Genomic DNA, 27,695 nt, shown 5'->3' with positions numbered 1-27,695 from the left:
CTACTGTCAGTGTTTAATTAACATTCGAAGGCTTGTGTCAACATGTCTGATGAGCAAACAGTATAACTAGATTAACAGTCTTGCGCAGTCCTCTACCTTCAGTCACGATACTCCTGGCCACACATATTGTAAAGATAACACCAATAATAACACCAATTCCAAACTTAAAAAACAAATAAATTAACCAACAGGAATAGGTTGGTATTGGTAGTAGGAGAATAATTAAACTTGTACATACACGAGGAGACCAGTACTGTATATAGTTGATTTTAGCAACTATATACTGACGCATTTATGATAGACAAGCAGACATTAGGCAACATGATGGTGGCAGACTCTCTGAGTGAGACATTAGCTCCAAACACGTGAATACTGCATAATTCAGTTTAATTGTTGTGTTTTGGAAATCCCTCAAAGGTTTGTTTGTCAACAACATGAGCCTGGATTCAGTGTTAATACTGGATTAACACTGGATTAACCTTTCCAGAACTCTGATATCTGCCTCTATTTAATTCAGCCACAGCTGCTCTCTTCTGTCTAATCTCCATTTCTGTCTACTTTCTATTGCTTTTCTATTTACAGCATATGCACTGGGCGCATGGCATTTAAGTGTTTTACTGAAAAAGCTGCCCATTCATATTAGTTTTTGTTTAGTATAATCAGCATTATTTGCAAGATTTTGGTTGAGGTGACTGTATAGTGTGAATAGACTCCTTACCCTACCACAGATAATAATTCACATTCCTGTAGCAATTATCACTTACATCACTGACTGGTAAAGTGATGTGTCTTAGTGATAATTTTGAAAACTGATGTTATCCTTAATCTTAATTAATGATGTACCTTATCAAGTCCTAAAGAGAATGACGTTTATTAGGCAGGCCATCTCTGCCCAGGTTCCCTCACTTGTATCACAATGCTACAGAACCTCTGCAAATCACTTGATGCTATGACCGTGTTTTTGTTTTTCTAAACTCAGAGCTAGGTTGTCGATCAAAATGCTGACATTTAAGTTGAACCTTCATTAAAGCCGTGCAATTCCTCAAAATTACACCACAGCATTTTCCTCTTCGATTGATCCCAGTGTGAGACTCGGTTTTCCTCATTCCAATTGACCCAGTGGATGAGTGGATCTCATCCTGTCTGTATCTCCCCCTGTTCATGCTCAAAATCTCTCATCATTATCCATGAATCACAATTATCTCATTCTCCCTCTACCTCTTTTTTCTCTTTTGTTACTTGCTCTTTGTGTGTGGAGGGGGATGTATAATAACTGTTTTGTCTGTTTAATAAATATGGTGGAGCAGTGGGGATGCTGTTGGGCAATTTAGATTTGAGTATAAACATGTCACAGCAGCGTAGATACAGAAAGAAAGGTGTGTGCGTGTGCGTGCTTGTGTGTGTGGCTGGTCGTGTTGGGTTGGTAAATACTGTAAACAGGTCTATACATTTGAACTCTATAATCTTTTGTACCCAGAGCTGACAGATTCATGTTTTAGAAATGGTGCAATGGCCTTGATCTCTGATATGCAGGTGATGTTGTATGCATCACATGCATCCATAAAACAGCCAAGCACAGTTGACAGCAACTATATAATTAACCAGCAACTATGATAATTCATTGGCAGATGTTATCGGATGTAAATAGCCAGTTAATGATCACTTGTGTTGGTCCAATTCCATTTCTGGCTTATATTACTACAGTCTGACTTGTTTGAGCTTGGACCCATGCCTGTCTTTGCTGGCTACATGTAGTACATACAATCTAACAAGGTCCAAGGCAAAAACTGTGCATTATCACCTGTTGGGTTTTGTAAGGCAAGAATAAGACACCTCTTTTAGAAAATATTTCAGAGTCAAGAGGAGGTAGCTATATCAGGCCATGCCTGTCTGAGATAAACTGTAGGTGTTCTAAAGTGTCGGCCACTGTCAGACAGCTACTTTCAACCTGTTATTTCCACACATACCATAACTGTAACCCTCCTATTTGTTGACCCATGAGAAAGACTGTTTACTGTGGTATGGGGCATCATTTGCATTGGTAGGACAAGAGAAAAGACTTTTCCTTGTTCCACATTAAGTTAGTGTTCAACCAAGCAGGCAGAGGACAGCTGACAGGTGAAACTTTTAGCAGGTGGATCATTATAATTGTTAAAAATGTGTGAATGTCTACAATCAAAGAAGTAGACATTATAGAAGCAGTGTGTGCGATTTGTTTGCAAAATAAATATTCACACTGAAAAGCCCATCTTAAGTGAAAATACTGCCTTGTGAATTTGTCATATAATCACACAGTCTCATTAATCTTTTCTGATGGGTAAGAGTAGCAAGAAAAGACACCTGCCGTGCTCAGGCTCACAAAACTTACGGATTTCTGTATGTATATGGCTGTTTGACTGTTTCAGATCATTGTGATTAAAGTGCTAAATCACAACTGCTCTCTGTGTATTATTGCTTTTATGTCACACAGGTATAAACTGTATTAAATAATGTTCAGTTAAAAACCCTGACTAAATGACATGATTTACCATCACACATTAACAAAACATGCAAAGTGGAAATGTTGGTTTGTGTGAGAGAAACAATACAGCCAGTATGTTCTTCGACATTTTCTGTAAGGCACAAGAAGTTTCTGTTTCATTTTAACACAACAGGTTGTCAGAAATTTAACAAATTCACAGCCAATAAAATGATCCTGACTTCTGCAGGCACTGTCATGCTAACACACGCTGATATTAACTGCTAGACATCACTCCAGAGGAGAGGACAGACCAGCACTCTTGCTCCTCCTCCTCCTCTCTCTGACACTTCTGCTACCTCATCCTCTCCACCCTCTACCTCTAATCTCTGCAGCACCTGAGCAGTTTTTGCTTCACTTGCTTCAGACCTGATTTATTCCTACTACAACCTCTGTTACAATTTGTCTTGCAAAAGTTTGGTAATGTTTTTAATTTTTAAAATGCATTTCAATTGTAATATAAAGTGACATTGAAGAATTACCACTGCATTGGTGCTGCATTGAGCATATAAACATTGTTTTTTCTGTTTTTATGCAGATCCTGCCTTGTACATTTAGATCTGCCAATATGGGCCTTACAATACAAACACAACCTTGGTAATCTTATTAGCAATTTGTGTCAGATTTCTGATTTTTTGAATTTACACAATTATTTGTGCCTTTTTAGCATTAGATCAAAACTGGAAAAAATATACACTGGCAGGAAAATGTTTAAAAACACCTACACACCTATGTATTGTTGTCGTTTCTGTTTTGTTTCGTTTTATTCAATCAAATGGCTGTAAATGGATCACAAAACACAAAACAACATCATTTGGGAAGATATTCGGGGGTGAGTTCCTCTTAGGCCTTCTGGAGCCCCTCCTAAAGGTCTACTGTGCTAGAACCATGATCCAGCTTTTTCCCCACACTAGCTCAGTGGGGTTCAGATCTGGTGATAGTGTTACTTTCTTTACCAAATAATTTTTACTTTTTTTTTTTTTTTTCTTACTTTTTGCTTGGGGTCACTGCCCACATTTCCACCTCCATGCTTTACTGATGGTGTTAGACAGGCACCTATCATCTTTTAATGAGATCTGTATCTGCACTGTGTACTGTATGTTCTTCAGTTGGATCCAGACACCTTAAACTTGCAGTCACCAGTCCGCAAGACTTGGTTCCAGTTATCAAAAGTCCATTCTTTGTGCATCTTCGCCCATTTGGCAGCCTAAGAAGTGTTTTTTCTTGGCCCAGGAGACCAGCTGACCTGAGTCTCCTAAACACAGTGACTGTGCACACTAGTTTTTCTCTTATTTTATTCAACGATGCAGCCAGTTCAGGAGCAGGCATCCATTTTTCAAGGACAGCACTTGTACATGTCTTTTTGGACAATGCATCTTCTGCCCTGATTGAATCTTCTGTCCTGATTGTAATCAAGTTGCAGCATGTCTCTGGAGAATATATTGTACACCTTTCAAATAAACCTTTAATTTCTGGGCTTCTGTCTTTATAGAGAATACCATCCCTTTTTTGAGACGATTATAAACTGACGAGTTAAGGAAAGCTGTTTTTGTTTGGCCATTTTTAGTTGTAGTACAGTAGTTGTAGTAATTGCTGAAAAGGAAGAACCCTCTCTCTACGAAGAAATCGCCAAATATAACCTGAAAAATACTATTATTTACTTATTGGTTTATGGACACAAAGTTATTTTAAAATGTTTTAATAGCTGGGAGGGCATTTATGATCGATTTAAGACCATACAAACAAAAGTTTGAAGTAACTGTGCTCAGAATTTGAATTTTTAGCTTTGCCATCTCAAAGTGGAGGAATCAAAAGAAACAATATGTGGAATGAATCATTGGAATTCAGTAAAAATTGTTCAATTGAGCCAGGCTTTGTTTAGATAACAAAGAGAAATTAAGTTTCATGGTGCAGATGCCCACTTTTAATGTTTCCCAGCATCTAGAACAGTGATGTTTTTGACAGATTTTCATGTTGTTAAATCTGTGTTGGGTTTATATTTATCTGTAATTTAATGTCTTCCCCACACACTAAACAGAGTCAGTGCACGAGGCAGAGCCACATGAGTTCACGTTCACAACTCATCATAGAATGAAGAATCGATAATCTACTGTTGATGTATTGTGAGAGTTGCATGCTGGATAAAAATGACTGCATGCTGGCGGTCATTCCTCTCTATGAAAGTCCTCCTTATCCTCCTAGTTGAAAATTACCCAGATATTCATGGTTTTGGGCCTGTAGAGCATGCACACTCATGACCTCCTTGAGTCACACCTCTTGGCACCCTGCACATGTGAATGTGTATAAAATACAATAACCCTACAGGTCAACTTACTTAAGTGATACTGGACCAAATTAACCAAATTGGGATTTATGGGAAAAAAATACTTTTTGGGCCAGTGTGCATCACAGATGCAATGCAGACGTTGGCCACTAGATCAACTGCTTCACTGTCCAGTGATAGTGGCAGCTTGTAACTTATGCCCAGCAAAAGCATATAAAGACTGTTTGAGTTGGCGAAGCACACACAAAAGCAACAACACAGCAGCCACAACATCTTTACAAGCTAAAAAGACATTAGTGGTGTAATGCAATATAGTAATTTTAAAGTCTGACACACAGCAGACTGGTGCTGTGAATTGCAAAATGCTGAAAATGTATGTCATCTATAACTGGAATTTATTTATTTAATCTAAAGAACTGTCATCCAGTAAAACATGTATAATACAACCACTTAGATCCACAAACCCTGACAATAACCATAGGATAAAAGCCTTACAAGCCTTTTGGAAATTTGACTGTGTGACAAAAATTTGCTTTAATCAATTCACCTAGTGACAGAAAGACATTTTCCCTCAGTTACTGCCGCTGTATGTATGCACTTGCTGCAGACATGAAAAAGACATTAGATTTGAGTCACATTTATTTATTAAAATTATTTTTTGGTCTGCCGTCAATTCCTTTATCATCAGTTTCTTTGGTCTTAATATGTCTAATGGCAATCCTACATTCTAAGCAAAGTATAAATAATAACTTGAAATATATCATGGTAATTTTTGACATAAAACATATTATCAAGATAAAACCTTGAAGAGCAAGTTGTGCTAAAAGGGGCCGGCCTTTCACTTTTGAATATGTTGATAAATCACTACACGGTATTTTGTTCTAGAATAGCCAATCAAAATGCTTTAGAAGAGTTTTTTGAGGAGTGTATTTTTAGCTGCTTATTGTAAAATACATCCTGGTCTTAGAATGTGCTGTTTTACAAACGTCACAGACTCCTTCATTACGTTTGCTATTAGGCACAGAAGATCTGACGAGGCATGCTGCCCTCGTTGTGAACTCTCTATTAACCAAGATTCATAATAAATCTCACCCAGTCGATTGCCTTTCACAGCATAGAAACCACTATAAAACAGTCACAACACAAGACCTCAAACAACCTCAGCTAAGCACAAACATTTACTGTCGTATGACACATATAAAAAAAAAAAATAACATGATCAGAGTGGAGCTTCTTCAGAATTATATGCTACAGTATACATTTGTGTGTATTCCAGTGCTCTGAGAAGCAGGGCTGAGATATTTGTAAAGTACAGCAATGACAAACCCAGAATTATTTTCTGCTACAAAGATTTAAGTGTGGCTAATACAAGGTCCTACTGTGGCCAAGCCTTCCAGGATGCATGCACTCCCAGTCGAGATTCATACTCCCAATCACACACGCACACGCAGAGAGCACAGGCACAGTGCAGCAGCCAGTAGAAACTCAAGATCCTCTATTGCTCTCTCTGGGTAACGTGCAATTTGACAACAGGCGATATCGATTCGGCTGCCTGCAGGCTTTTTATAGAAGCAAGCACCATCATTACAACCCATAGCACAGCACAGCCTGCCTGTTTGCCTGCCTCAGTGCCTCCTCATCTAGGCAGAGACACTGTGTGGAGAAAGAGAAACGGGGGTGACAGTACGAGTGGGAGAAGGAGAGATAATGATCCTATTGTAAACGCAGTTAAATAAAGGGAATTGGAAAGAAAGACACAAAGGCATGGAAGGAACTGTGAAGGAGACAGAAATGGCAGAGGCTGTGGCAAAAATTAAGCTCAGGGTGAACAAAGGCCGACAACATCATACATTACACGAGTAAACAGACACAGGCAGTTGACAAATTAAAGGAAAAACTCTAAATGCTTGACCTATACAGTGAGGGGATGATGTCTCTCCTAATGGCAGTGGTTTCTTCCAGGATGACATTGCCCCCATCCATAGTCAGGATTAGTCACTGAATGGTTTGATGCATTGTTTGATTAGTATGAAAATATACACCTATGGAAGATTTTGGACCAACACTGTAAACAGTGCTCTCCATAACTATCATCACAAGAAAAACGTTTTGGAAGAACGGATATCATATGCTGTCAGAACAGCTTCAGTGCTCCTTTGTACAAAAGAACATTATCTTTTTGAACCAGGACAGGACCTTCACTACTTGGATCAAGATGCTCTTGAAAAACAAGATGTAAGTGTCAAATACATATCATTACTGTAGGCAAATAATCATCAGATCTGACTTGGTGTGGGAAGATGCACGACAGTAATGGACACAGATCAAGATCAGAGCCAGTAAGCTTCAATTTTAACATCTCTTTCACAACCCAGTCTATGCCACTCTAAGGGAACCTGTTTAGTTTCAAAAGTCACATTCTCCCTGATATGCAATAGCTTAAATTACCATAATTAAAACTTAGAATCTTAGAAAAAATTTTGCACTATTGTAATTTACCCTATTTTCCACGCTATAAGGAGCTCCAGAGTATAAGGCGCACTGTCATTGAATGGTCTATTTTCAGTCAATCAAACTTTATTCAACGCGTAATGATTCACCTTAGAGATGATATTAGCCAAATGATGAGCAGTGTCTGCTAGACAGTAAGAGACCCGAGTATTGTTCTCCTCATGCTTACAGCTTCCTTTTAATGTCTCAAGTTGAGAACACTGCTTGGAAACCATACATAAATTTACCCAATAATATTACCAATCCATGTGGACGATGTAAAGGTACTTGCTATATTGAAAGTCCAAGAATCAATAAAGTTATTAGAATCTATGCGCAGCAGACTATACATGTCTAAAAAACATTTTTGCATTTCTGATTTCTCCTTCTGAGCTTCATTAGATCTTCTCGTGTATCTTTATGCAAAGTTACCTTTCTTTTTTTCACAAAAATCACAAAAGCTGCATTTTGAATGTGTCTATCCAAAAAATGACGATATGAAAATTTTGATAAGCATCATTGCCTCCAAATACACAAGTGTATTTCTCTATTCCTTCCTGAATGGCCTGTTATTTCAGCAATCCAATTTTCATGTGATTGGTTCACTGATGAGCCAAGCCTACGTCAGTGCATACTGATAATCGCTTTAGGTGTCAACGCTCCCTGTCTTGCTCCAATGCTGAGCATCAGGCAGAATTTACAGTGTATCTGCACTTGTCAGGACCACAAACTGTGGCTCTGCTCCAGGGTCACAGAGAGAAAGCTGTCTCTGGCACTCAACACAGCTCATGCTATTAGTAATGCTAGCTGCCACGTGGAAGAGCTCAGCCAAACAGTGTGCTTTCCAGAAAGATACTGGTTTTATCTGCGTTCATTATTTTTAGAATAACTGTATTTCTCTGAATGTTGTTTTCCTGTAGATGAAACCATATTTGTTTTTCTCAATTGTGTATAATGTTATTTTTGTGCAGTTTTGTTAGGCTATTAGTATTGTTTAAGTAGAAAATAAGTTTTAATTTAGTTTCTTTAGTCTATCAGCTACTCTGTACTCAGGTCTTTCTTTCAGTTTAGTGGCCTAACCTGCTCTTGCCTCAATTTTGTCAATGCCAGTGGAAAGAATTGCATGTCATATACCTAAACAAGCTCAACAACCCAGTCAGTGTGAGGCAAATGGAATGGCTGTCAGAAGCAATCACGCAGCAATGGGAGGGGGGTGGATTTAAAACCCCTGAGAGCTGCATTAAAAAATGCCCCAAAGCATTTCTGTTTGGTGACATTAAGTGTTCTGCGGTGTTCACTAAGTCTTTTAAAGAGTCAAATGTGAGACATAGTGTGGAAAGAAACAAAGAAATCATCAGGTATACAGTAAAATTGCTGTTCCTTTTCACCTACAATCTACCTACAGTCTGCTGATTTTTGTAATAAGACATATTGTTTACTGTGGTCTTTTAGACAGATTTTTATAGTAGTATATTGTAGATTATCTCAGGATCTAGAAGCAATCGCAATTCCTTTCTGTTATGTGGTCAACCACCCACGCACCATGTTTAATAGCAAGGCTGAACTTGAACTTAAGTGTGTATTTGTATATCTATATCTATATATATATCTATACATACACACACACATATATATATATATATATATATATATATATATATATATATATATATATATATATATATATACACATATACACAGTATACAATTTAAAATGCAAAATCTTGAACATGCAGACAAAGAAATCACTCGCTCAAATACATTATATATATGTACACATTGATGTAATCCCCCCTTTTCAGTTTCACTGTACTGGATGGATTCATGGATTCTAAGGCTGCATAACCCTCAGAAAGCTATGTCAGTCCTACATCCAAAGACATTTATAAACCATACTACAACACAAGTGTTATGTTTGCCAGGTGTTTACTGTACACATTTGCAATAGTGACACATTATTACTTGGCTCACACGACGGCGATTGCTTAAGGCAGCAGCCCAAACACTGCAGTCCTCCCACACACGTTGTCGAACAACCATGTGTAACAAGGTTATAATATGTTTTCTGTACAGTCTTTACAGGCTGCTCACGATCTTCAACCTGATTTGGAAGCTTTGTAAACATGGACTTTGTCAAGTTCTCCTTGTAAAGCGTGATATACTGTAGATAGACAGGAGGGATTTTCACAACCTGATCTTTTTTATCACATCAGTGTATATCGTTTTTTTACACAGTGAATTCAGACACACTACGATCAGGATGCATTCAACCTGATGGATTGCAAATATCAACACATTTTGCATCAGAAAGTACTGTTCACCGTGTACAAAACGGTTTTTGGTTTTGTTTTATAGCCGGCTACAAGACAAAAGTTGCTGATCTACTTTAATAGTACATTCTCCTCTGAAATTTAAACAATCTAGTTCTCATTTCTGCTTTTCTCCCATTCCACTTTCTTTTCTTCTCTTTCTTCCTTTTTTATCATTTCCTCTCATTCTCTCCAACACTTTCACTGCGTCCTTTAGTCGCTGCTTTGAAAAGTAAACTGTATGGTTCACAAATGGTGAGTCACAATGTGGGTAGATAAATCCAACACTGCAACCTGCCAAGACACGATCACTCGTTCCAACCTCTTTCTCTCCTCCTCTCCTTGCAGGTGTCTCTGCATTCACCCTTGTGTTCACACATACACACCTACACCAATTGCCTTCTTACGCTTGGAGGCTTGCATCCTTTTCTAAAGAGTGTACAACACCTCTTCCAACCTCCCTTGCTTTTCCTCTCATTCGTAGGCACGCTAGCGTGTATACACAATTCGTGTTCAGAATGTGTGCATGGCTACACATAAACACACAGATGCAACACTGAGAGATTAGAGCACTGCCATACTGAGTCATGACTCAGTCAGCCCAGAAGCTACAAAAGAACAACCAGAGTCAAAATATCCTCTTATTTTGACTCTGGTTTGAAAAATTGGACGGAAGGAAGGAACACTGAAAAAAAGCATGTGATATGATTTCTAAATCAGAAACCGCTCAGTTTCAGAAATATTATCACACTCATTCAAAATGATAATTACAGTGAGTCGGGTGGCACTAATGGCTCGTTATGATCCTGCTGCTTAGACGCAAGATACCCAAAAGTCAATCAAAATTGACCTTTAAAGCTTTTAAGTCACAAACATTAACAGGTGAAGGCAGCAAACACCTCACGTTTGATCATTTAGCCTCAGAGTATTAAAATCAGCTTCATATTCTCCAAGCACAGTTTTTTTTTTTTATTATTATTAATTGTTTTGCAGTCAGATCATCATCAGATTACTGCAGTAGTTGATAAGCACACTGAGAAACTAGGAAGTTGATTGGCACAAAAAACACAGTTCAATCCTTTCCATCCACAACAGGATCAATATTTTACACTGAGTGAGTGTGTGTGTGTGTGTGTGTCTGTGTGTGCTTGCTGGGCTCTTGTGCTGGGCACAAACAAATTATCACCTCCAAATTAATCAGCCAACACAGTAGGTCATGAAAATGTCCATTTAGAGCAAATTCACTTAACACAGTTCTTCTGCTCTCTAATCTACTCTGGCCACATCAATCATGCCTCTGTTTGGGCTCCTTTATACTGTATCTTCCTCTATAAGGTTTCTTCTCTATATCTCCCTCTTTCTAATTCTGACCCTGATGTATCCTCTTATCTCTCTCTGGGAATTTGCTTCTCCCTGATCTGTCCTTTTTATCATCCCCTCCCATCTTCCAGGGGAGCCACATATGAGACAAAGAGGCCAGGAGAAATTGTGGCAATTGCCATGTGCTCCCGGCTGTGTACACTCTGCTCTGAGATACGGCTGGCTGGAAACAGGGTCTGGTATTTAGACACAGAATCGGTTCTTCTAAAGGCGACGTGTACAGTGAATCCAGAAAACATCAACAATAAATAAGACCAGTACAAATACAGTGTGTGGCTGATAGTCCACAATGTACAACAAGAATTCAAATCATCTATGGGTGAAGGCCAACAGTCTGCTACAACTGTATTGTGGGTGGTATTCTGTTCTGAATGACTGTGGTTTTTCAGATGCCTCAAGCTCACCAAGACAGCCACTTGTGAGTAATCAAATCCCTCTGGAATTTGATTAAATCCCTTAGAATGACAGTCTGTCTGCTTAATTCAATTTATTTGGATATAGTCATATTACAGGAGCTAAAGGTGCTCCAACTGTCGTTTCTGCTGAGACTTTAGAAGAATCATAGATTAGATGCTTATGGTATGCTGTAATAGTGTTTAGTCAAGACCACAAATATAAAATAGATTGCACAGGAATTAAGATATCAGTAGTTTGACAGCTTCATGTCCAGTATAATGTGGAACCTGCACAAAACAATGCCACTTTCTAACAAATATTGTAGCTTGACACATTTTATGAAAACACAAATCACCTTCCTAACAGCTTCAATATGCTTGAATGAGTGAATGTGTTTATCACATTTTTCAGCTTTAGCTTTCACCACCCCCCTTTAACAATGCCCTTCACTCTTCTCATTAGTGCATAATTTCTCATTTCTCCCCTAATCACCCCTACAAAAAATGCTTCCTTCTCTAGCACCTGCAGTCAATTTGGCCGGATCTCACATACAAACAAAGATTTTCAACAAAGACAAACATGAAAAAACAAGAACAAAAGTCCTTTTGTCTTCCCAAACAGATGTCTAGACAAAACGCCTGGACAGTTCAGTGGCTGACTGCTTCAGGCCAGAGCGATGAGGTGAGGAATCAAATTAACAAGGGAGGCAGCTGGCATCAGTAATGCCCTTTGGCTAGGGTCTGTTGTTTTGATGATAGACAGGATAAATTAATGAGATATGATGTGCTACGCTACACTGTCTCACATTGTAACACTGTGATGACGGTCGCAACACCTATTCGGTGCCATCCAAGGAAATATATTTTGTATTATCTCTATTAGACCGTTGACAGACAACAGTATTATCTGTTTTGAGTGCATGTCCTTGGACAATAAACCACAGGACCTGCTGCTGTTTTGACCTATCGATTCATATCAACTCACTTTAGTCTTCTTTGTCACAGGGATGTACACAACAGCTGTGTCCACAGATCATGTTGTTGCCAAACTATTGATTTGTTATTATGTTCTAACAGTAAGGATTGCTCATGCTGTCTATTAATTGAATTTAGTTGTAGCCTCAAACAAATAACACCTGCATATCATTTCCAGTGTCATCTCTTATCTTATAACTGACACAAGCGGTCAAGTACATCTGGGTTGTCCATGGCAACATCACAAAGCTAGCTTCAGTTCCCCTTTTGTATAGTACTTCAAGCCTCTCATAAAACTGATCGTGCCTACTGCATGACCTCGACAAGAGCTTTTTGATGGGTGGTGTTTTCTGAACGTGAAGACAAACACAGGATGGTTATGCACTGTCCAAATCCTTTAGCTTTCCTGAACAGAATGAATTATTTGTTGCCCCCATTGCTGATGCTACATTGGTTGGTGGGAGTCTGTGAGTGTCACTATCACAGAGGTGATCCTAATATACAAAACTGTACACTGCCTAATAACATTTACTACTCTTTGTACAATGACATGATTTATGCTTCCAGCTCGTGTACAGATCCCTCATACTAGCTGTATTCTATGGTCTAAAAGTAAGAGAAACAAAGGCAAAACAGATACCATCGGTATAAGTTGTCCCATAAGTTCAATTTAAAAATGTATATATATTATCAAAACAATTTAACAATCCATTTGGGAAAAATAAAAAATAATTACAATACCACTGCCATCAAAATTCCTAATTAGCATTATCCATTCATCCATCATCATATCCACTTTTCTTGTTACTACGGGTCGTGGGGGTGCCAGAGCCAATTCCAGCTCTCAGGACAGGAGCAGGTTGCACCCTGGACAGGTCACCAGTCTATTACAGAGCTGACATATAGAGAGAGAACCATTCACACTTACATTTACACCAATGGGCAATTTAGAGTCACCAATTAACCCTAACTGTGGGAGGAAGCTGGAGTGCCCGAAGGAAACCTATGCAGGCACAGGCAGAACATGCAAACTCCAACAGAAAGACAGCTGGCCTGCTGATGGATTTGAACCCAGGGTCTTCTACCTGTGAGATAGCTGAGCTAACCACTGAGTCACCCTAATTACCATAATGATAAGTAGTAATTAGTTAGTTAGTGAAGTAATTTGGTTAGTCCGAAAATCAAGGTTGATTTACCTAGATGGCAACCAATGAAACTTACAATAACACTTATGGGTGATTTAGAGCTATCAATTACTAAAAGTGTGACAGACAACACCTTTGTCCCAGTTGAGGAGGGTGGATCCTCTAAAGTCAGCATTTATGTGACTCTGTAATGATGATTTAATGGTGCATTCATGGCAATCTAAAAAAGTCAGCAAATACATAATGTGTCCCCCATGTATACAACATTTAGTTACTGCACAGTGTTTCACATGGTTCTGTGCTTCAAACAATACTTTTCATTTTATGCCTGTGCGCCTTAGACTATAAACACTACATTCCCAATTTTACACAGATGACACCCAGCTTTACTATTCTCTAAAACCAACTAAAACAAAATGAATTATTCAAACATCAAGCATGCTTAAAGTCATACAACACAGGATGACCTGTAATTATCTACTTCTAAGTTCAGATATAACAGATGTTAATCTTTTTGGGACCAAAATCTCTGAGACACTATGTTATCCAATTATACAGTTACCCTGGATGACAGTTAATCCAAAATGCTGCAGTGAGTTCTGACTGGAATTAACAAGAGAGATCATATTTCCCCTACGTTAGCTTGTATCCATTGGCTCTCTGTAAAATCCAGAGTTTAACATTCTTCTCCTCACATACAGTATAAAGCACTTAATAATCAAGCGCCATCATTTCTTAAAGAGCTCAGAGTACCACAGTATCCTAACAGAAACACTGTTGAACTAAGAACAAGCTCCCAGTTCAGATTCGGGAGGCAGACACCCTCTCTACATTTAGGACAAACCTTAAAAATTACCTTTTTGATCAAGTTTATAGTCAGTGCTATTTCTGAACTATCTCTTAGTTATGCTGCTAAAGACGTAAACTGCTGGGGTACCTACACTGAGCTCCTCTCCTCTTCCTATCCATTTATATGCAACAATTGCATGACATTAACTTACAGTAAATTCCCCCCTAAATGTGTTTCTTTCTTTCTTTCTGTCTCTCTCTATGTATCTCTCAGCAGTTATCCCTGGCCTCTGAGTTGTTTGTTTCCAGTATGCAGTTACTGGTCCTACTGTATCAATCTGCCCATTGTTTTGTCTGCTGCTTGCTCGGCTGCAGGTTTCCTCCATTGATGAGTGTTTTTGTTTCTCTGCAATATCACATAGTGCTAGTGGGATTTGTTGGGATTTCTATATAATTCTATATAGTTGTATTGTCATATTCTGTCAGGTCCTAAAGTGCCTTGAGATGACTTTGGATGTTGTGGAGCTATATTAGTGAACTGAATTGTATTTATAATTTATGAAGATAAACAACAAGTCATAAGAAAATATATTACAGCAGAATGCACACATAAAGAGGCCAGACACAAAATGTTCAGACTGTTACAAAACAAACACCAAGGCCAGCCAGATGCACAGTGCGGCCAAGTGAGAACTATCAAACTTTTAAAGCTAAGTAATATGGCTAAAAGGTAATATCTCTAGGCTTTTGAAAGAACCAACTCTTATGTCACAATTAAGTCAGTTTATCTTAATGCTGATGTCATACTTGCACTTGAAGAAAGTGAATTAAAAAAGTGAGAGACTTCTTCTTTGTGTTGCAATGCGCACACATTTCCACATAACATCACAGGGAGCTTGGATAAGAATGCAGACCAGCTCTTTGTCTCACACAAACTATAAAAACACCAACACTCCCCAACACCTTTTTCCAGTCACTTTCTCAGCCTCTGATGAAATGAGCTCTGCATTATGTAATGTCTTTACACGTGTCAACACATGCTCAGTACGAATATGTACACACACCTCCTCACCATCACTTGAAGTAAACATCAAGTCCCAACAAGCTAAATCATATTATCCAATGGGACATGTAATCTGATCTAATTAAAGGCTTAAAGATTATATACACCATTGCATTGGCAGCACAGCTAATTGCATTCGCAAAATTTCTTTGCAGTTTCTGATAATGACATGACCACCATCTAGTCAGACCTTGGCTTCATTTGCATACTTCTCACTAAAATATAAAATGTGCTGATAGTGTGAGAGGAAAAAGAAAGCAAACAGCATGAACATAAAATCATACTAATGAGCCCAATTAGAAGGCACAGTGGATTAATACCAGAGCATAACTACAGATGGCCTAAAAATGTTTATCCCCACATTTAAGAATTATTGTTTGTCACTCCATTGTAGCCCTTTAGAACAGATATAAACACTTTTGTCAACATGGCAGTTAAAGTTCCTACTTTTGAGCATAGCCGCTGGGTTATGATCAAAAAGAGGAACTGTGGACTGTTAACCTATACCAGTGGCAATTTTATATCTTTGACTTTCTGCTTCCTTAACCTAGCCCTGCTGATACCAGCAATGACAACTGTGGACATTTTTGTACATTTGCATTTGCTGCTTTTATCATCTTCAAATGTTGTTGTCTGCAGTAATTCATTGCTTTTGGATAAAAATGCCAGCTGTTGATTGGTAGGAAATTAGTGAAAATAATATATAAATGTTAAACTGTTTCCAATGTGGCATTCTCCATCTCCTTTACTGATTTACACTAGAAGTGTGTAGAATTAGGTGGACGTGAGAACAGGAGTATGTGTGGTTACTTTGCAACAGTCTGACAGTGGTTGCAGAAAATTAGCCTGTGGATCTAAAGGGGATGATTGCAGATTGACAAAGCACCTCACTCCAATCAAAGACTGTAGATGGATCACAGACCTGCCGTAATCAACTGAAAGGGGAATGCCTTAACACAGCATGGCAACTGTGAAAATTCCCCTCACAAAGCACAGAGCTGTGCACAGAGCTGGGCATAGCTCTGTGCTTTGTCTTGCACCTTTACCTTTACAAAAATAGAGCTCTATATCTTTGACTTTCTGCTTCCAAGCCTTTATTTAATTTTCTCCCTCTCATTCTATGCATTTTGTGCTTTCTACCCACTCAAGCATCCACCTTGTTATGGTAGGATCCTGGAGGCTGAAATATACTGAATGATTGGCACATACACTAAGAAATGTATACAGGCACACTGATGCACTCAGGCCTTTTGCTTCTATTTTGAGTAGCCCTTCTCTATTTGTGTTTCGTTGACATGCAATCTTCATACAATTCTGCTGTGGCCATACATGTGCAGTAATGCTGCACTCGAATGAATGGATTTTTGTAGCCACCTTAACTCCTCCTCATTGAGTGGGTGGAGTATTTGCATGTACTGTATGTCCAGTTTAATTAGGAGAACAGTGGTTTTAATCAGTAATTCAGGGCAGTTTATGGATAGCAATTTAGGCTATATTAAATCACTGTCTTTCAGCTAGACAAGGAAATATGTGGAAAAACAAGAATACATGGCTCTTCACCAAAACCCAAAAAGACAGGATGTACAGCTTCTTATGTAAAGAAAGTAAGCACCGTGTTCAAGGAAAGTACAAAACATATGTGCTTTAAAAGGACCCTCACACACAAAAAAAGAAAAAATGCAAAAACTGAAGCGAACTGTGGCTTAAAATCTGGGTTTGAACCATTTCATGGATATAGTGAATCGTTTCACTCCTTGTCATGAGGGCAGACAACTTAAAATGACATGATCAGGAGTATGTTTAAAGTGACATTTTCTTGGTGTTTCAACTATGACATAAAATAATACCTTTGAGTGCAAGTCAGTGATTCTACAGAAGATACCTCTGCCTTTCTGCCATTCGTAGTCCTATTTCTGACTTTCACTGTCACTAATCGCAGAGTACAGTAATAACAGGAGCATTCAGTGACCTTTGCAGTAAAGGTTATAACACAGTCCAAACACATTGGATTACATCAAAGGTCAGCCTGGCTGCTCTCACCTAGGTGACACTTTTTTGTCTTAGAAAATTACAAACTTCAATTCATATATACCGAACATACTATTTATTTCCATCAACCTAAATATAATTTTCATTAATATCAATATCATATCACAGACCACTGGCCTTTGCAAGCAAAGGAAAACGAAAGATGACAAACGCAAAGCGTTAAAGGTATTGTGAGAAACAGGTGCCCCAGAACCTGCTTCTTTGACTTCCACAAGGTGTGAAATTGGGTCAAAATGAAAAATGTAACATGGAATTGATTGAAAAACATTTGACAATAGGAAATAAATTTCCTTTTGTGCAAAAAGAATGGTGCTCCCATGTCTTCTTACAATGTTATTACTACTATATATTTGAAATAAGAATCGAAAATGAAAAACACTTTGATGACAACTAAATGATTTTCTGATAATGTATGAACCAAAAATTATACTGTCATGTTGTCTACATTTACCACGTATCATTTAGTAATATGTGGACTGTGAACCTATACCAGTGGCATTTCCTGCACTATACTCAGCAAAGCTATTAATAGTCAGCTGACCTTTCATTGCTCACCATCCCTAGCAGAGTGGACCAAGAACTAAAGAGCAAAGACAACAAAGCTCTACTACACATGTAGTTGTATACATAGAATAGGAATACTGACCATTAACATGCACAAACTGGAGACTATCTGATAGATACGATTTAAACCAGCCTAGCGCTATGTCTTTAACCCCAATGACATGTTCCCGTCTGTGTAATAGAATGTTGTGATCTATAATGTCAAATGCAGCACTAAGATCTAAAAAGACGAGTATAGAGAGATGTCCATTGACTGACGATAACAGAAGAACGTTAGTAACCCCCACAGGTGCTGTTTCTTTACTACAATGTACTTTAAATCCCTTTAGAGATAAAGGGCAGATTGGATATTGGTCTATAATTGGCTAAAACACCTCAGTCAAGAGTAGGCTTTGTGAGTAGACGTTTAAGACCACTGACAAAGAAGCTCTAGTGCACACATCAAAACTCATTTTCTTAACAAGACTCGAGGTATGCTAGCACCTGACTCCAGTTAGCTTTTTTGAGGTCATTTCTTAAATTCTTTCCAGTAGCAATAGGCTTTTATGGTTGTTCTCAATAAAGATGACGTCATCACTGCTCAGATTGGAAAGGGGGCACCGATTCCACATTAATTTTAGTGACTTCCGATTGGCATAACCAGTCATCATTAACTCCTGTGTGAATTATTATCTTACCATATTTATGTTTATCCTTACACTGGAGTTTTAAATACACTTGACTATGGCTGCTGGAGTGTCTAACTTAACATTTGTCGTTATAGAGCTGCCAATTACAAGAGTTGATTTCTGAGCAGGTGTGTCGCTGAGTGGGGAAAATGAGTTGGAAACATGAACCTGGTCGTGGTAAACCTTGGGCGAGTGTCTAGGGTTATGTTTCCTATGAACCCAGCTGGCCTGACTTGGCTTGGGAACTGTCAAGGACAGCTAATGGGACCAAAGCTTGGTGGCTCCGCACCACACCTTAAGTAAGGATAAGTGCAGTTTAAGTTTATGAATAGCCTAATAAAGCTGCTTCATCGCTTTTCTGTTCCACTACTAGAGCAGCACTTTTGTTTGCTCACCTTTGTTGGCAGTAAAAACTGCCATTATTCTAATTTACAAATAGTGGGCTGCAAATCCTATTATGTTTAATTCAATTGATACTCAATGACTCACAAGGCTTGTCTCATTGTAATTATGTGTCCATATGCTTATATCCATGGCAACAGGGGCGTTGATAATGAGCTCAAGTTTGGAGATTTTGTAGTAACAGTGGTGACAGAAATTGTGTAAATGGAGCTTGGTGTGTGTAAATACATACAACACCCGTAATCTGGGTAGCATCTGATTATGGCACTGGCCTCCTTCTGCAGTAGCTGAGCAACAGAAAATCGTCATTATGTTTACAGGCCTGTTCACACAGTCACCAAAGCCAGTGACAAAGTGTGACAACAATAAATGCTTAATTGATGACTATCTGATATTGTTTGTCTCACTGGCAGTGTAACACTGTCTTGTCACACACACACACACACACACAGTAAGACTGACTGATTAATAATAATACAGTGTAACAGTAGCTGGGTGTTTGCTCAGAGTTCCCTTCCCCCCCACTGCCTGCTCACGCTCCCTTGATCAAATTAGGATCACTAATTGTTTGCTGCTGGTCATCAAACAACATGTGGCTGCTGATGAGTCCCTACAATTAAACCTGCAGTCACTTTTTTTGCCTAGCAATAAGCAGGGGAGTGAACATCGGCTAACTTATCTTGATTACTCAGCACCATCAATAAATTTCTGGCAGGAAAAATTCTTGGCAGTGCCTTGAGTTGACAGAGGGGGACATGCAACATCAGCTTTAGTCAGGTCTATTGATTTACTTAGTGTTGATATCACATCCAGAGACATGGCGAATCGAAGATACTTAACTCAGCTTTCAGTATCACATTTCAGTATTATTTACAATTTCCAGTTTATAAGGTACACCTAGCTAAATCTACAAACCTATAATACACTGCATGCTGCAATAGATCCTAACTTAATTAAGTTTACAAGCTCTACTTTATGGTCATTTTAAGACAGGATTTTTAGAGTTTTGACCATTGTGTGCCATAATTTGTCTTATATTAATTTGTCTTATATTAAGATAGGATAGGTTCAATACGTAATTAATAGGCTGCACGTTTTATATACATTTGTCTGCAGTCATACTTTGTGATGAGTAATGCAGCTTGTGATAACTCATTGTATATTTTATAGCACAATATTTAAACAGATATGGAAAAAAAAAGACAAATAAGATCAATGAGAATTCTTAAAATGAGACTAATACAGATAAATGTTAGTTTACAATAAAGACATTAAAGACCAGAATGTTTTTGTGTTATTATTACAGGCACATTATATTTGTTAATATTCTTGACTTAGATGAAGATCAGATCACATTTTATGACAAATTATTGCAGAAAATCATGAAATTCCAAAAGGTTCATATACTTTTTCTTGTCACAGTATTTAATTGTCGCCCAAGGCAACCTATTGCCACATTCTCAAAAATAATAAGTGAATAATTTGCGGTTTTGCTGAAGTCATAAAAGGATCAGTGTTAGCAGTCCTACGTCTTATGAACACTCACACTGTTGATGGCAATACAGATCAACCCTTTTATGTCTTCCTCCACCCTCCCACCTTTGTTTATCTCTCCCTACATCGTTCACCTCATTCTTGATCTCCTATTCTCCGATCTGATTGACTGTTATGAGAAGTGACTGTCTATCAGCCTGTGGGCAATTCTATTACCTCAAGCCTTTATTGAAACTACATCCATTTTCACTGTGGTGACACACAAAGCAGACAATAACAGACAAAGTGCATTCACATATGTATGCATTTGTGCACTGAGAAACAGACAATATTGACACAGGTAGATAGAACACATGGATCCACACTCAGAAAGCAGACATACGGGTTTATATACAAAAATAGAAAAGGAAGCACATGAAGGCTCATACAAACACACACACACACCAAGTGCTTTCTTTGTCCTATTTGTTCTCAAACCAAATCTCAGCATATCTCTGTAATCTCACCACAGTCAGTAGGAGTGTCCTAGGACCCCACTGCAGAGATTGTCATTGCCAACCCACTGCGCCAACCCTGATGACATCGTCACTTTGCACCATTTACCAGAGCAGGACCAGACCTTCTCTGATTACCATAGTGGGTTCATAGTAAATACATGGCATTAAGTATATGCATGTAAATAACATACAGACCACAGGGATAAGGTGTGAGAATGCACAGCTCTCACCCAATTGGTTACATATTGATGTAATTTGTGAATCAAGTACACGTATCACATAAGTATCAATCATGTCCCTGCACTTATGTTTAAATTATTTTTTTCTCTAATACATTGGCAAGAAAATGTATGTGAACCTTCTGGAATTTCATGGTTTTCTGCAATAATTTGTCATAAAATCTGATCTGATCTTCATCTAAGAGAAGAGTACTACCAAATATAATGTGCCTTAGAAATGCTTCAGTCTACAGTTAGGCAAACAATCTACAAATGGAGACACTTTGAGACTGTGGCTACTCTACCAGGAAGTGGGCGACCAGTCAAAATGACTCTAAGAACACAATGAACACTCATCAATGAGGTAAAAAAACAATCTTGCGTGATATATATATATATATATATATATATATATATATATGTTATTTGTTTAAGCTCTTTAGTATAATACTCTAAACTTAGATGAAGATCAGATCAGATTTATGCAGAAAACTATGAAATTCCAAAAGGTTTACATGCTTTTTCTTGCCGATTATAACTATAATAATGTAAATTTTAGTACATAACATAAAACTTAAACTTAAACTCTAAGTTATATGGTTAGTAGTATATAGAGAATTTACTTTTTTGATGAACAGTTACGTTCCTGCAGCACATAGAACCATTATAATTAATAATAAAAGTAGAAGGGTGCAAATTACTAAGATAGCTATCCTACAGTTTATAATTATAAGCATAACAGTGAATTTAGCAAAAAGACAATTTAGTATATTTACTAATTTAGGCCCTGCTAAGATTGTTGTATATATTAGTGTAATTGCTATTTGTACCATGAATCTCTGAGTCATGTTAACCTTTTTAACTCCATGTTTTAAAATTATATCATGAAAGAAAGGTGACAGACTAAAGTTGTTTTAAGACATGCAATGGAACTTCACTAGACATTACTCAGAGGAGCTTTATGTGAGAATGCAAGTGTCTGAGTCAATTGGCCCAGACATTCAACGGACATTATCCTACCAGTTCCCTCATACAAAGTCACAGTAATGTCTAACTGCAGGCACTTTATCTCTAATCATGTGACACTGAAGTTCACATGTGAAAATACCAGTTAAAGCATACACACTGTATTTCATCGTTGAATCTAGCTCAGTACTACTCAGCTTCAGTGGTTAAACCTGCAGTAAAAAGTGTTTTTTTTTCACTGATCAAGAAACCTACCAAGACTAAAACCTCAACTAGAGCTAAAATCCAAGTTATTACATGCAGTACATATCCATTGAGGAAAATGAAACCAACTTTTTTCAGTTCCATGGGCAAAAGCGAACAACATGTTTTCTGTCAAAGCAACCAGACTCCATGGAAACTCAGATATATTGATCACTCTTCTCAATACACACCCTCAGTACACACACTCAGTAGACATGCATGCCTCCACATCACACAATAAAAAAAGCCACTTCCCACAGACAGCCCACATAACCGCAGTCCCACATAGTCAATCAATAGCATCACCTATACCTTTAACATTAAACCCCAGGAGACAGATTTATTTACAAAAACTAAATATATTTTTGCCATATAATATTGTATTGCTACTACAGAAAGCAGTGCCTAAGGTCAATAACAGCATACAAAGAGAAAAAGACAGGGTGCTAACTTTTAATTGATAGCTTTGTAGACGCTGCTGCACTCTAAAAAGAGTAGGAAAGAAAAATTAAAATGTGGACAGATTGTGAAATAGACATGGTAGGTTTTGTGGGTAGCACTAACATAAAGCAGATGCAGGGTAAACGAAAGCCGCAATCCTTATTGTACCATTTATAAAGGAGAAGTGGAGCATGGGAAATGTCTACAATGACTACACTATACACTATTAATAAAGCCCTCTAAAAAAAAAAGGCCATGGACTGGAAAAACACATCAGAAAAGCAATATTGGCAAAAAAACTAAGAGAGACCATGACAGAAGTTGACAAGCGGATGTTCAAAGCCCTGGGAAGAAAGGGAAAACCATTCAGACAGGCTGTGAAGGACACAGCAAGGGTGAATTGACGAAATAAAAGAAGAAATAAGTGGAAAAAGGTCCTCTAGACAGAAGGCGGTGGAAGGCATGGCAGAATGAAAAGCAGCAAGTAGGGGAATGTTTCTGTATGTGAGAGCATATGAAAAAAAGAAAGAAAGAGAGTCACTTACAGGCCACATGGGAGACATGGAAGGTGTGTGCAGCATGTCAATTTAAATGCTAAGTCACTCAAGGGCTTCCATCCAGCACAAATCTGAGCCAGGCAGGCATTTATTAGAGCAATATAGAGAAAAGAAATAGATAGAGAGAGGGACAAAAATGGATTTAAATATCTATACATCTATAGATAAATTTAATGCCACATTTCTATTGTTCAACAGTTCACTGTCACCAAACACCAGTGTTCGGCTCATATTGTCCTTCTTTCTATTTTCTTTATATATTCAAACAAAGTCACAGCTCTCTCTGTCACTATCTATTTCATTTTGTTTCTTCAGCAGAGAAATCCCTCAGTCTGTCCTTCTATTCCCCCAGCACAACCAGCAGTGCTGCACTACAGCATCAATACTTGTGTGGTACCTCTGCCCTAGGTTCCTCAATGGGATACAGGGAAGGTTGTGTAATTATGAAAACGCAATATCCTACCTAGGTTGCACTCACACGTTATCTCCCATACCTGAGACCAGTTGACCCATGGGATGGTGAAGTTGGATGGACAGTTCTGAGCCTGTGACATGACAACCAAGCAACATGAAATAAAAGGGTGGAAAGAGAGATATGAATTAGGGGAGCAGGAGGGGGGCTGAAGGAACTGAGGATGCATGACAAGTTTGTGGAGGAGGAGATACACTATTTCTGTGAGCAAATATGCAATTCCTTCTGGTGCTATTATATTTTAATTTAATGTAAGCATATTTGTGTTCTATAGTATGAATTTTATAATTAAAATAAAATGTGTACACAACAGTGTCAAATGATAATTTCTTTCTTCCCCATTTACAATCACCAAAAATGATGACTACGATAAATTAAATAATGTATTTGATTTTCCCAGTTTGTCACCTGTCCTACGGTAAACACCGAATCTACTATAGGCAAGTGTCAAGGAGGCCAGTACCTGTACTGCCTTACCACCACTCTGCAGGTCAGACAACTGCCTGGTCCTGTTATAAACCCTGTGTACTGAGACTACCTGCAACCACCATCACAGTCAGGAAAAGGACACCTGAGGCTGTTGAGTCTCTAAGAGACTGCTTTGAATGCACAGATTAGAATGTATTGCTGAGAGCAGAATGGAAGAGTATGGGCACTGACAGAGAGGGTGACTGTTTCACAGATTATATCAACTTCTGAAGAGACACTGTTACACCTACAAAGTCTGCGCACTGTTTCCCAAATACAAACCCTGGATTACTAGTGAGATCACGGCTGTCCTTAACCAGAAAAATGGGGAATTTAAAGATGGAGACAAAGCAAGGCTCAAACATCCCCAACATTAGCTGAAGATGAAATTGAAGCAGGACTACTGTAATAAAATAGATAGTAACCTACTGTATAAGAAGACAACATCGGAGAAGTGTGGAGGTGAATTAAAAGCTTCCTTGACTCAGAAAAAGGACTAGCAGTGGGTCTTGTGGATAAAAAAAAAAGATAATCAGATTTTTTTCTTGGACCACTGATTACTTAGGGGGAACTGCATCTTTGCAGTTAGTTCTAAGCAACACTGGGGCTCCGCAGGGGACTGTTATAGCTCCATTCCTGTACACAGTGTACACATCAGACTTGAAGTACAATTCTGAGTGTTGCCACATTCACAAGTCCTCTGATGATACTGCAATGGTTGCATGTATCAGGAATGGACAGAAAGGGGAGGACTGATAAAATCCTTCAGTGACTGGAGTCACAAAAACTGCCTCATACTGAACACCACAAGGAGATGGTAGTGGATTCACTAGAGGCTGGGGTGGAGAAATGCACACAGAAAATAAACTATTCTATAATACACTGACCATCTCCTTTACAACATCCTTATTGACCAGAGAAGTAGCTGCAGTGGACAGCTCACTAACTGCGTTGTAGGACTGAAAGATAAAGAAGATCATTCATCCCCCCACAGCCATCAGGCTCTACAACACCCTAGCCAACAGAAGATGATTACTACTTTTACTATCTTTATCTACAAGACTACCTGAATTTCCCTAAAATTCATCTTCGTACCTTAATATTTTTATAAAACAGATATTGACAGCACTCAGTAAGTGTTTACTGTGAAAGATTGTTTCATTGTTTTGTACATTGTACAATAATTCACATAATGTGTAGTTTTCAAGTGTGTCTCCAGACAAGAGGAAGGAAGAAAGCGAGCAGATAATTGGTAAAGGATACATCCGTACACCGCCTGATCTTGATCCAATGGCCAGGATCTTCTGCACAGGATCGAAGGCCAAAGCAGTGGGCTGGTAAGGGAAACCATGGCGCACCGTCTGCAAGGAAAAAATACAATATATGAATTAAACAAGTAAAAAAAATCTCTCAATTATTTTCTCTGGCCCTGTGACAAACTGGTGAGGTTCCCAAAAGTGACAACATTATTCTTGGCCAAAAACCAAAACCCAGGCATATGCAAAGCCCGGGCTTGTGTTTTAGCATTTTTTCCAATCTGGATCCATTATTGAATTAGCTTGTTTAGTCTGACGTCTTACAATCCTCTTAGAGAACTTATTTATGTTCTATTATGGAAATTACTTAAATTATAAATAACTCAAAAATATGTGGATTGAGAATTCAGTTTTAAGTGGGAGCCTGTTTATAAATTATAACCCATAGGTAGAACCTGAAAATTAGATAAGATTTATCTTAATTTAACCTCAAAGAAATGTATGCCAACAGTGCACCGTTTACATAGTAAAATAAATATCCAGATTAACAAAAGAATGTTAACCTCAGAAACACTCATCCTTCTCTGATTGGTCAATGCTGGTACAGAGTGACTGCCGTTTTCTTTTTTTTTTTACATCATAAATAATCTTTGGCTAAATAGCCTTTTTGTCCACCAGCTTGCAGAGAGCACAGAAACCTGACAACTAAAATTTTGCTCTGTCGTAATTTTAATGTAACATTTCTGGATGACAGCTTATTTGACCGACATTAACCACAATACTTTTTCACTCACACTGCTCAAGTCTCTAAGAAAGTTGATGTAATGTTTGCTCATGCATTCATGTAACCATTAACACGGGATGAAGTGTAAATACACCCAATGACAGTCAATTCGTACTTTCTAGTTGGTACATCATGAAATAACTCAACATGGGAGCACATACTTTAGGTATATGCTGGAGTTATGGCACAAGAAGCAGTCCTACGTGATGCACTTCCTGTTCCACGTCCACCGCTGACAGTGCCGTCAGCTGTCCAACCTTATCCATAAGCCTAGCTGCTAGCTGCTAACAACACGTGCAATGGTCTTGGCATAGGACATTCACCTGAAGTTCAACCTGGAAGAGTTACAACATCTTGCATCTGCACCACTGTCATTACAGCACACAAAAACTGTTTACTATAAAGTGTAAACTTTTATATCCTATGATCTACAAAGTTTGCCTGGGTGACCTATTTGGACAAATAAACAGCAATTTCTGCCAAATTGCTACAACACAAAACACGGCTGTAGCACAGTGTGTAAACCTAGTTAAAGCCTTGTCATTTTGAAAACTTGACCTTTAATCTGGTAAATATACAATACAAAACAAATCACAAAACCCGTAAAATGTTACTGTTTTCTGATGAAATGGTTAAAGAAAACTAATAGTATGAAAGACACTGCATGATGTGACTGACCTAAGTTAAACATAACTGTCATATTTAACCACCAATAAACAAAAGCTTTCTCGATAAGAAACAGCATTTTTCTTGTCACACATGAGTCTTCTTCAGCAAGAGTCAGCGATTTGAGTTAACTTTACTGTTTAAACCTGCAGCTTCTGGCAAAAGTAAAGCACTGTGTTTACTCTGTTTACTCCAAAATATTTACTGTGAACAACAAATACTACTGTATATAAATAAATATGATTGTAAACAAACTTTCCTACTATCACTTGTATTTGCATATTGTTTTAAGATTTATGATTATAGAACAAATCGCTGTTCTGTATAGAAGGTACACAACTTTTGTGCCTTCTCGAGAGACAGTGTCAGAGGTGAGGGCGAGTTCGCGCCACCATCTGTGTAAAAAGCTGCATCAGGTGTTGGGGGGAGGTGTGCAAAATTTTGTTAGCGTTTTATTGTGAGACCAGCTACTGTGGTTGTTTCTCTTGGGACATTTTCCCATGTACACTGAGGGAGAAACAACATGACTTAAACTTAGGTACAGTTGTCATATACTGTGTTCAGTATGTTAATGATTACAGTTACTTGTTTAAGTGATCAGA

The 27,695-nt window shown here is 38.2% G+C and overlaps 1 protein-coding gene across 2 annotated transcripts in view; it reads right to left on the bottom strand.

Moving 5' to 3' along the window:
* Positions 1-27,695, bottom strand: part of stxbp5l (syntaxin binding protein 5-like) — a 107,653-nt gene that overhangs the window by 61,287 nt on the left and 18,671 nt on the right. For both annotated transcript variants that reach the window (XM_026377440.1, XM_026377441.1), the window contains exon 2: positions 25,651-25,748. In XM_026377440.1, the coding sequence (XP_026233225.1) occupies positions 25,651-25,748 (98 nt within the window). The remainder of the gene's footprint in view (positions 1-25,650; positions 25,749-27,695) is intronic.

The sequence above is a fragment of the Anabas testudineus genome, chromosome 21, assembly GCF_900324465.2.
Source record: "Anabas testudineus chromosome 21, fAnaTes1.2, whole genome shotgun sequence".
NCBI lineage: Eukaryota > Metazoa > Chordata > Actinopteri > Anabantiformes > Anabantidae > Anabas > Anabas testudineus.
Note: the sequence above shows the minus strand (reverse complement) of the source record. Positions and strands in the feature narration are given on the sequence as shown.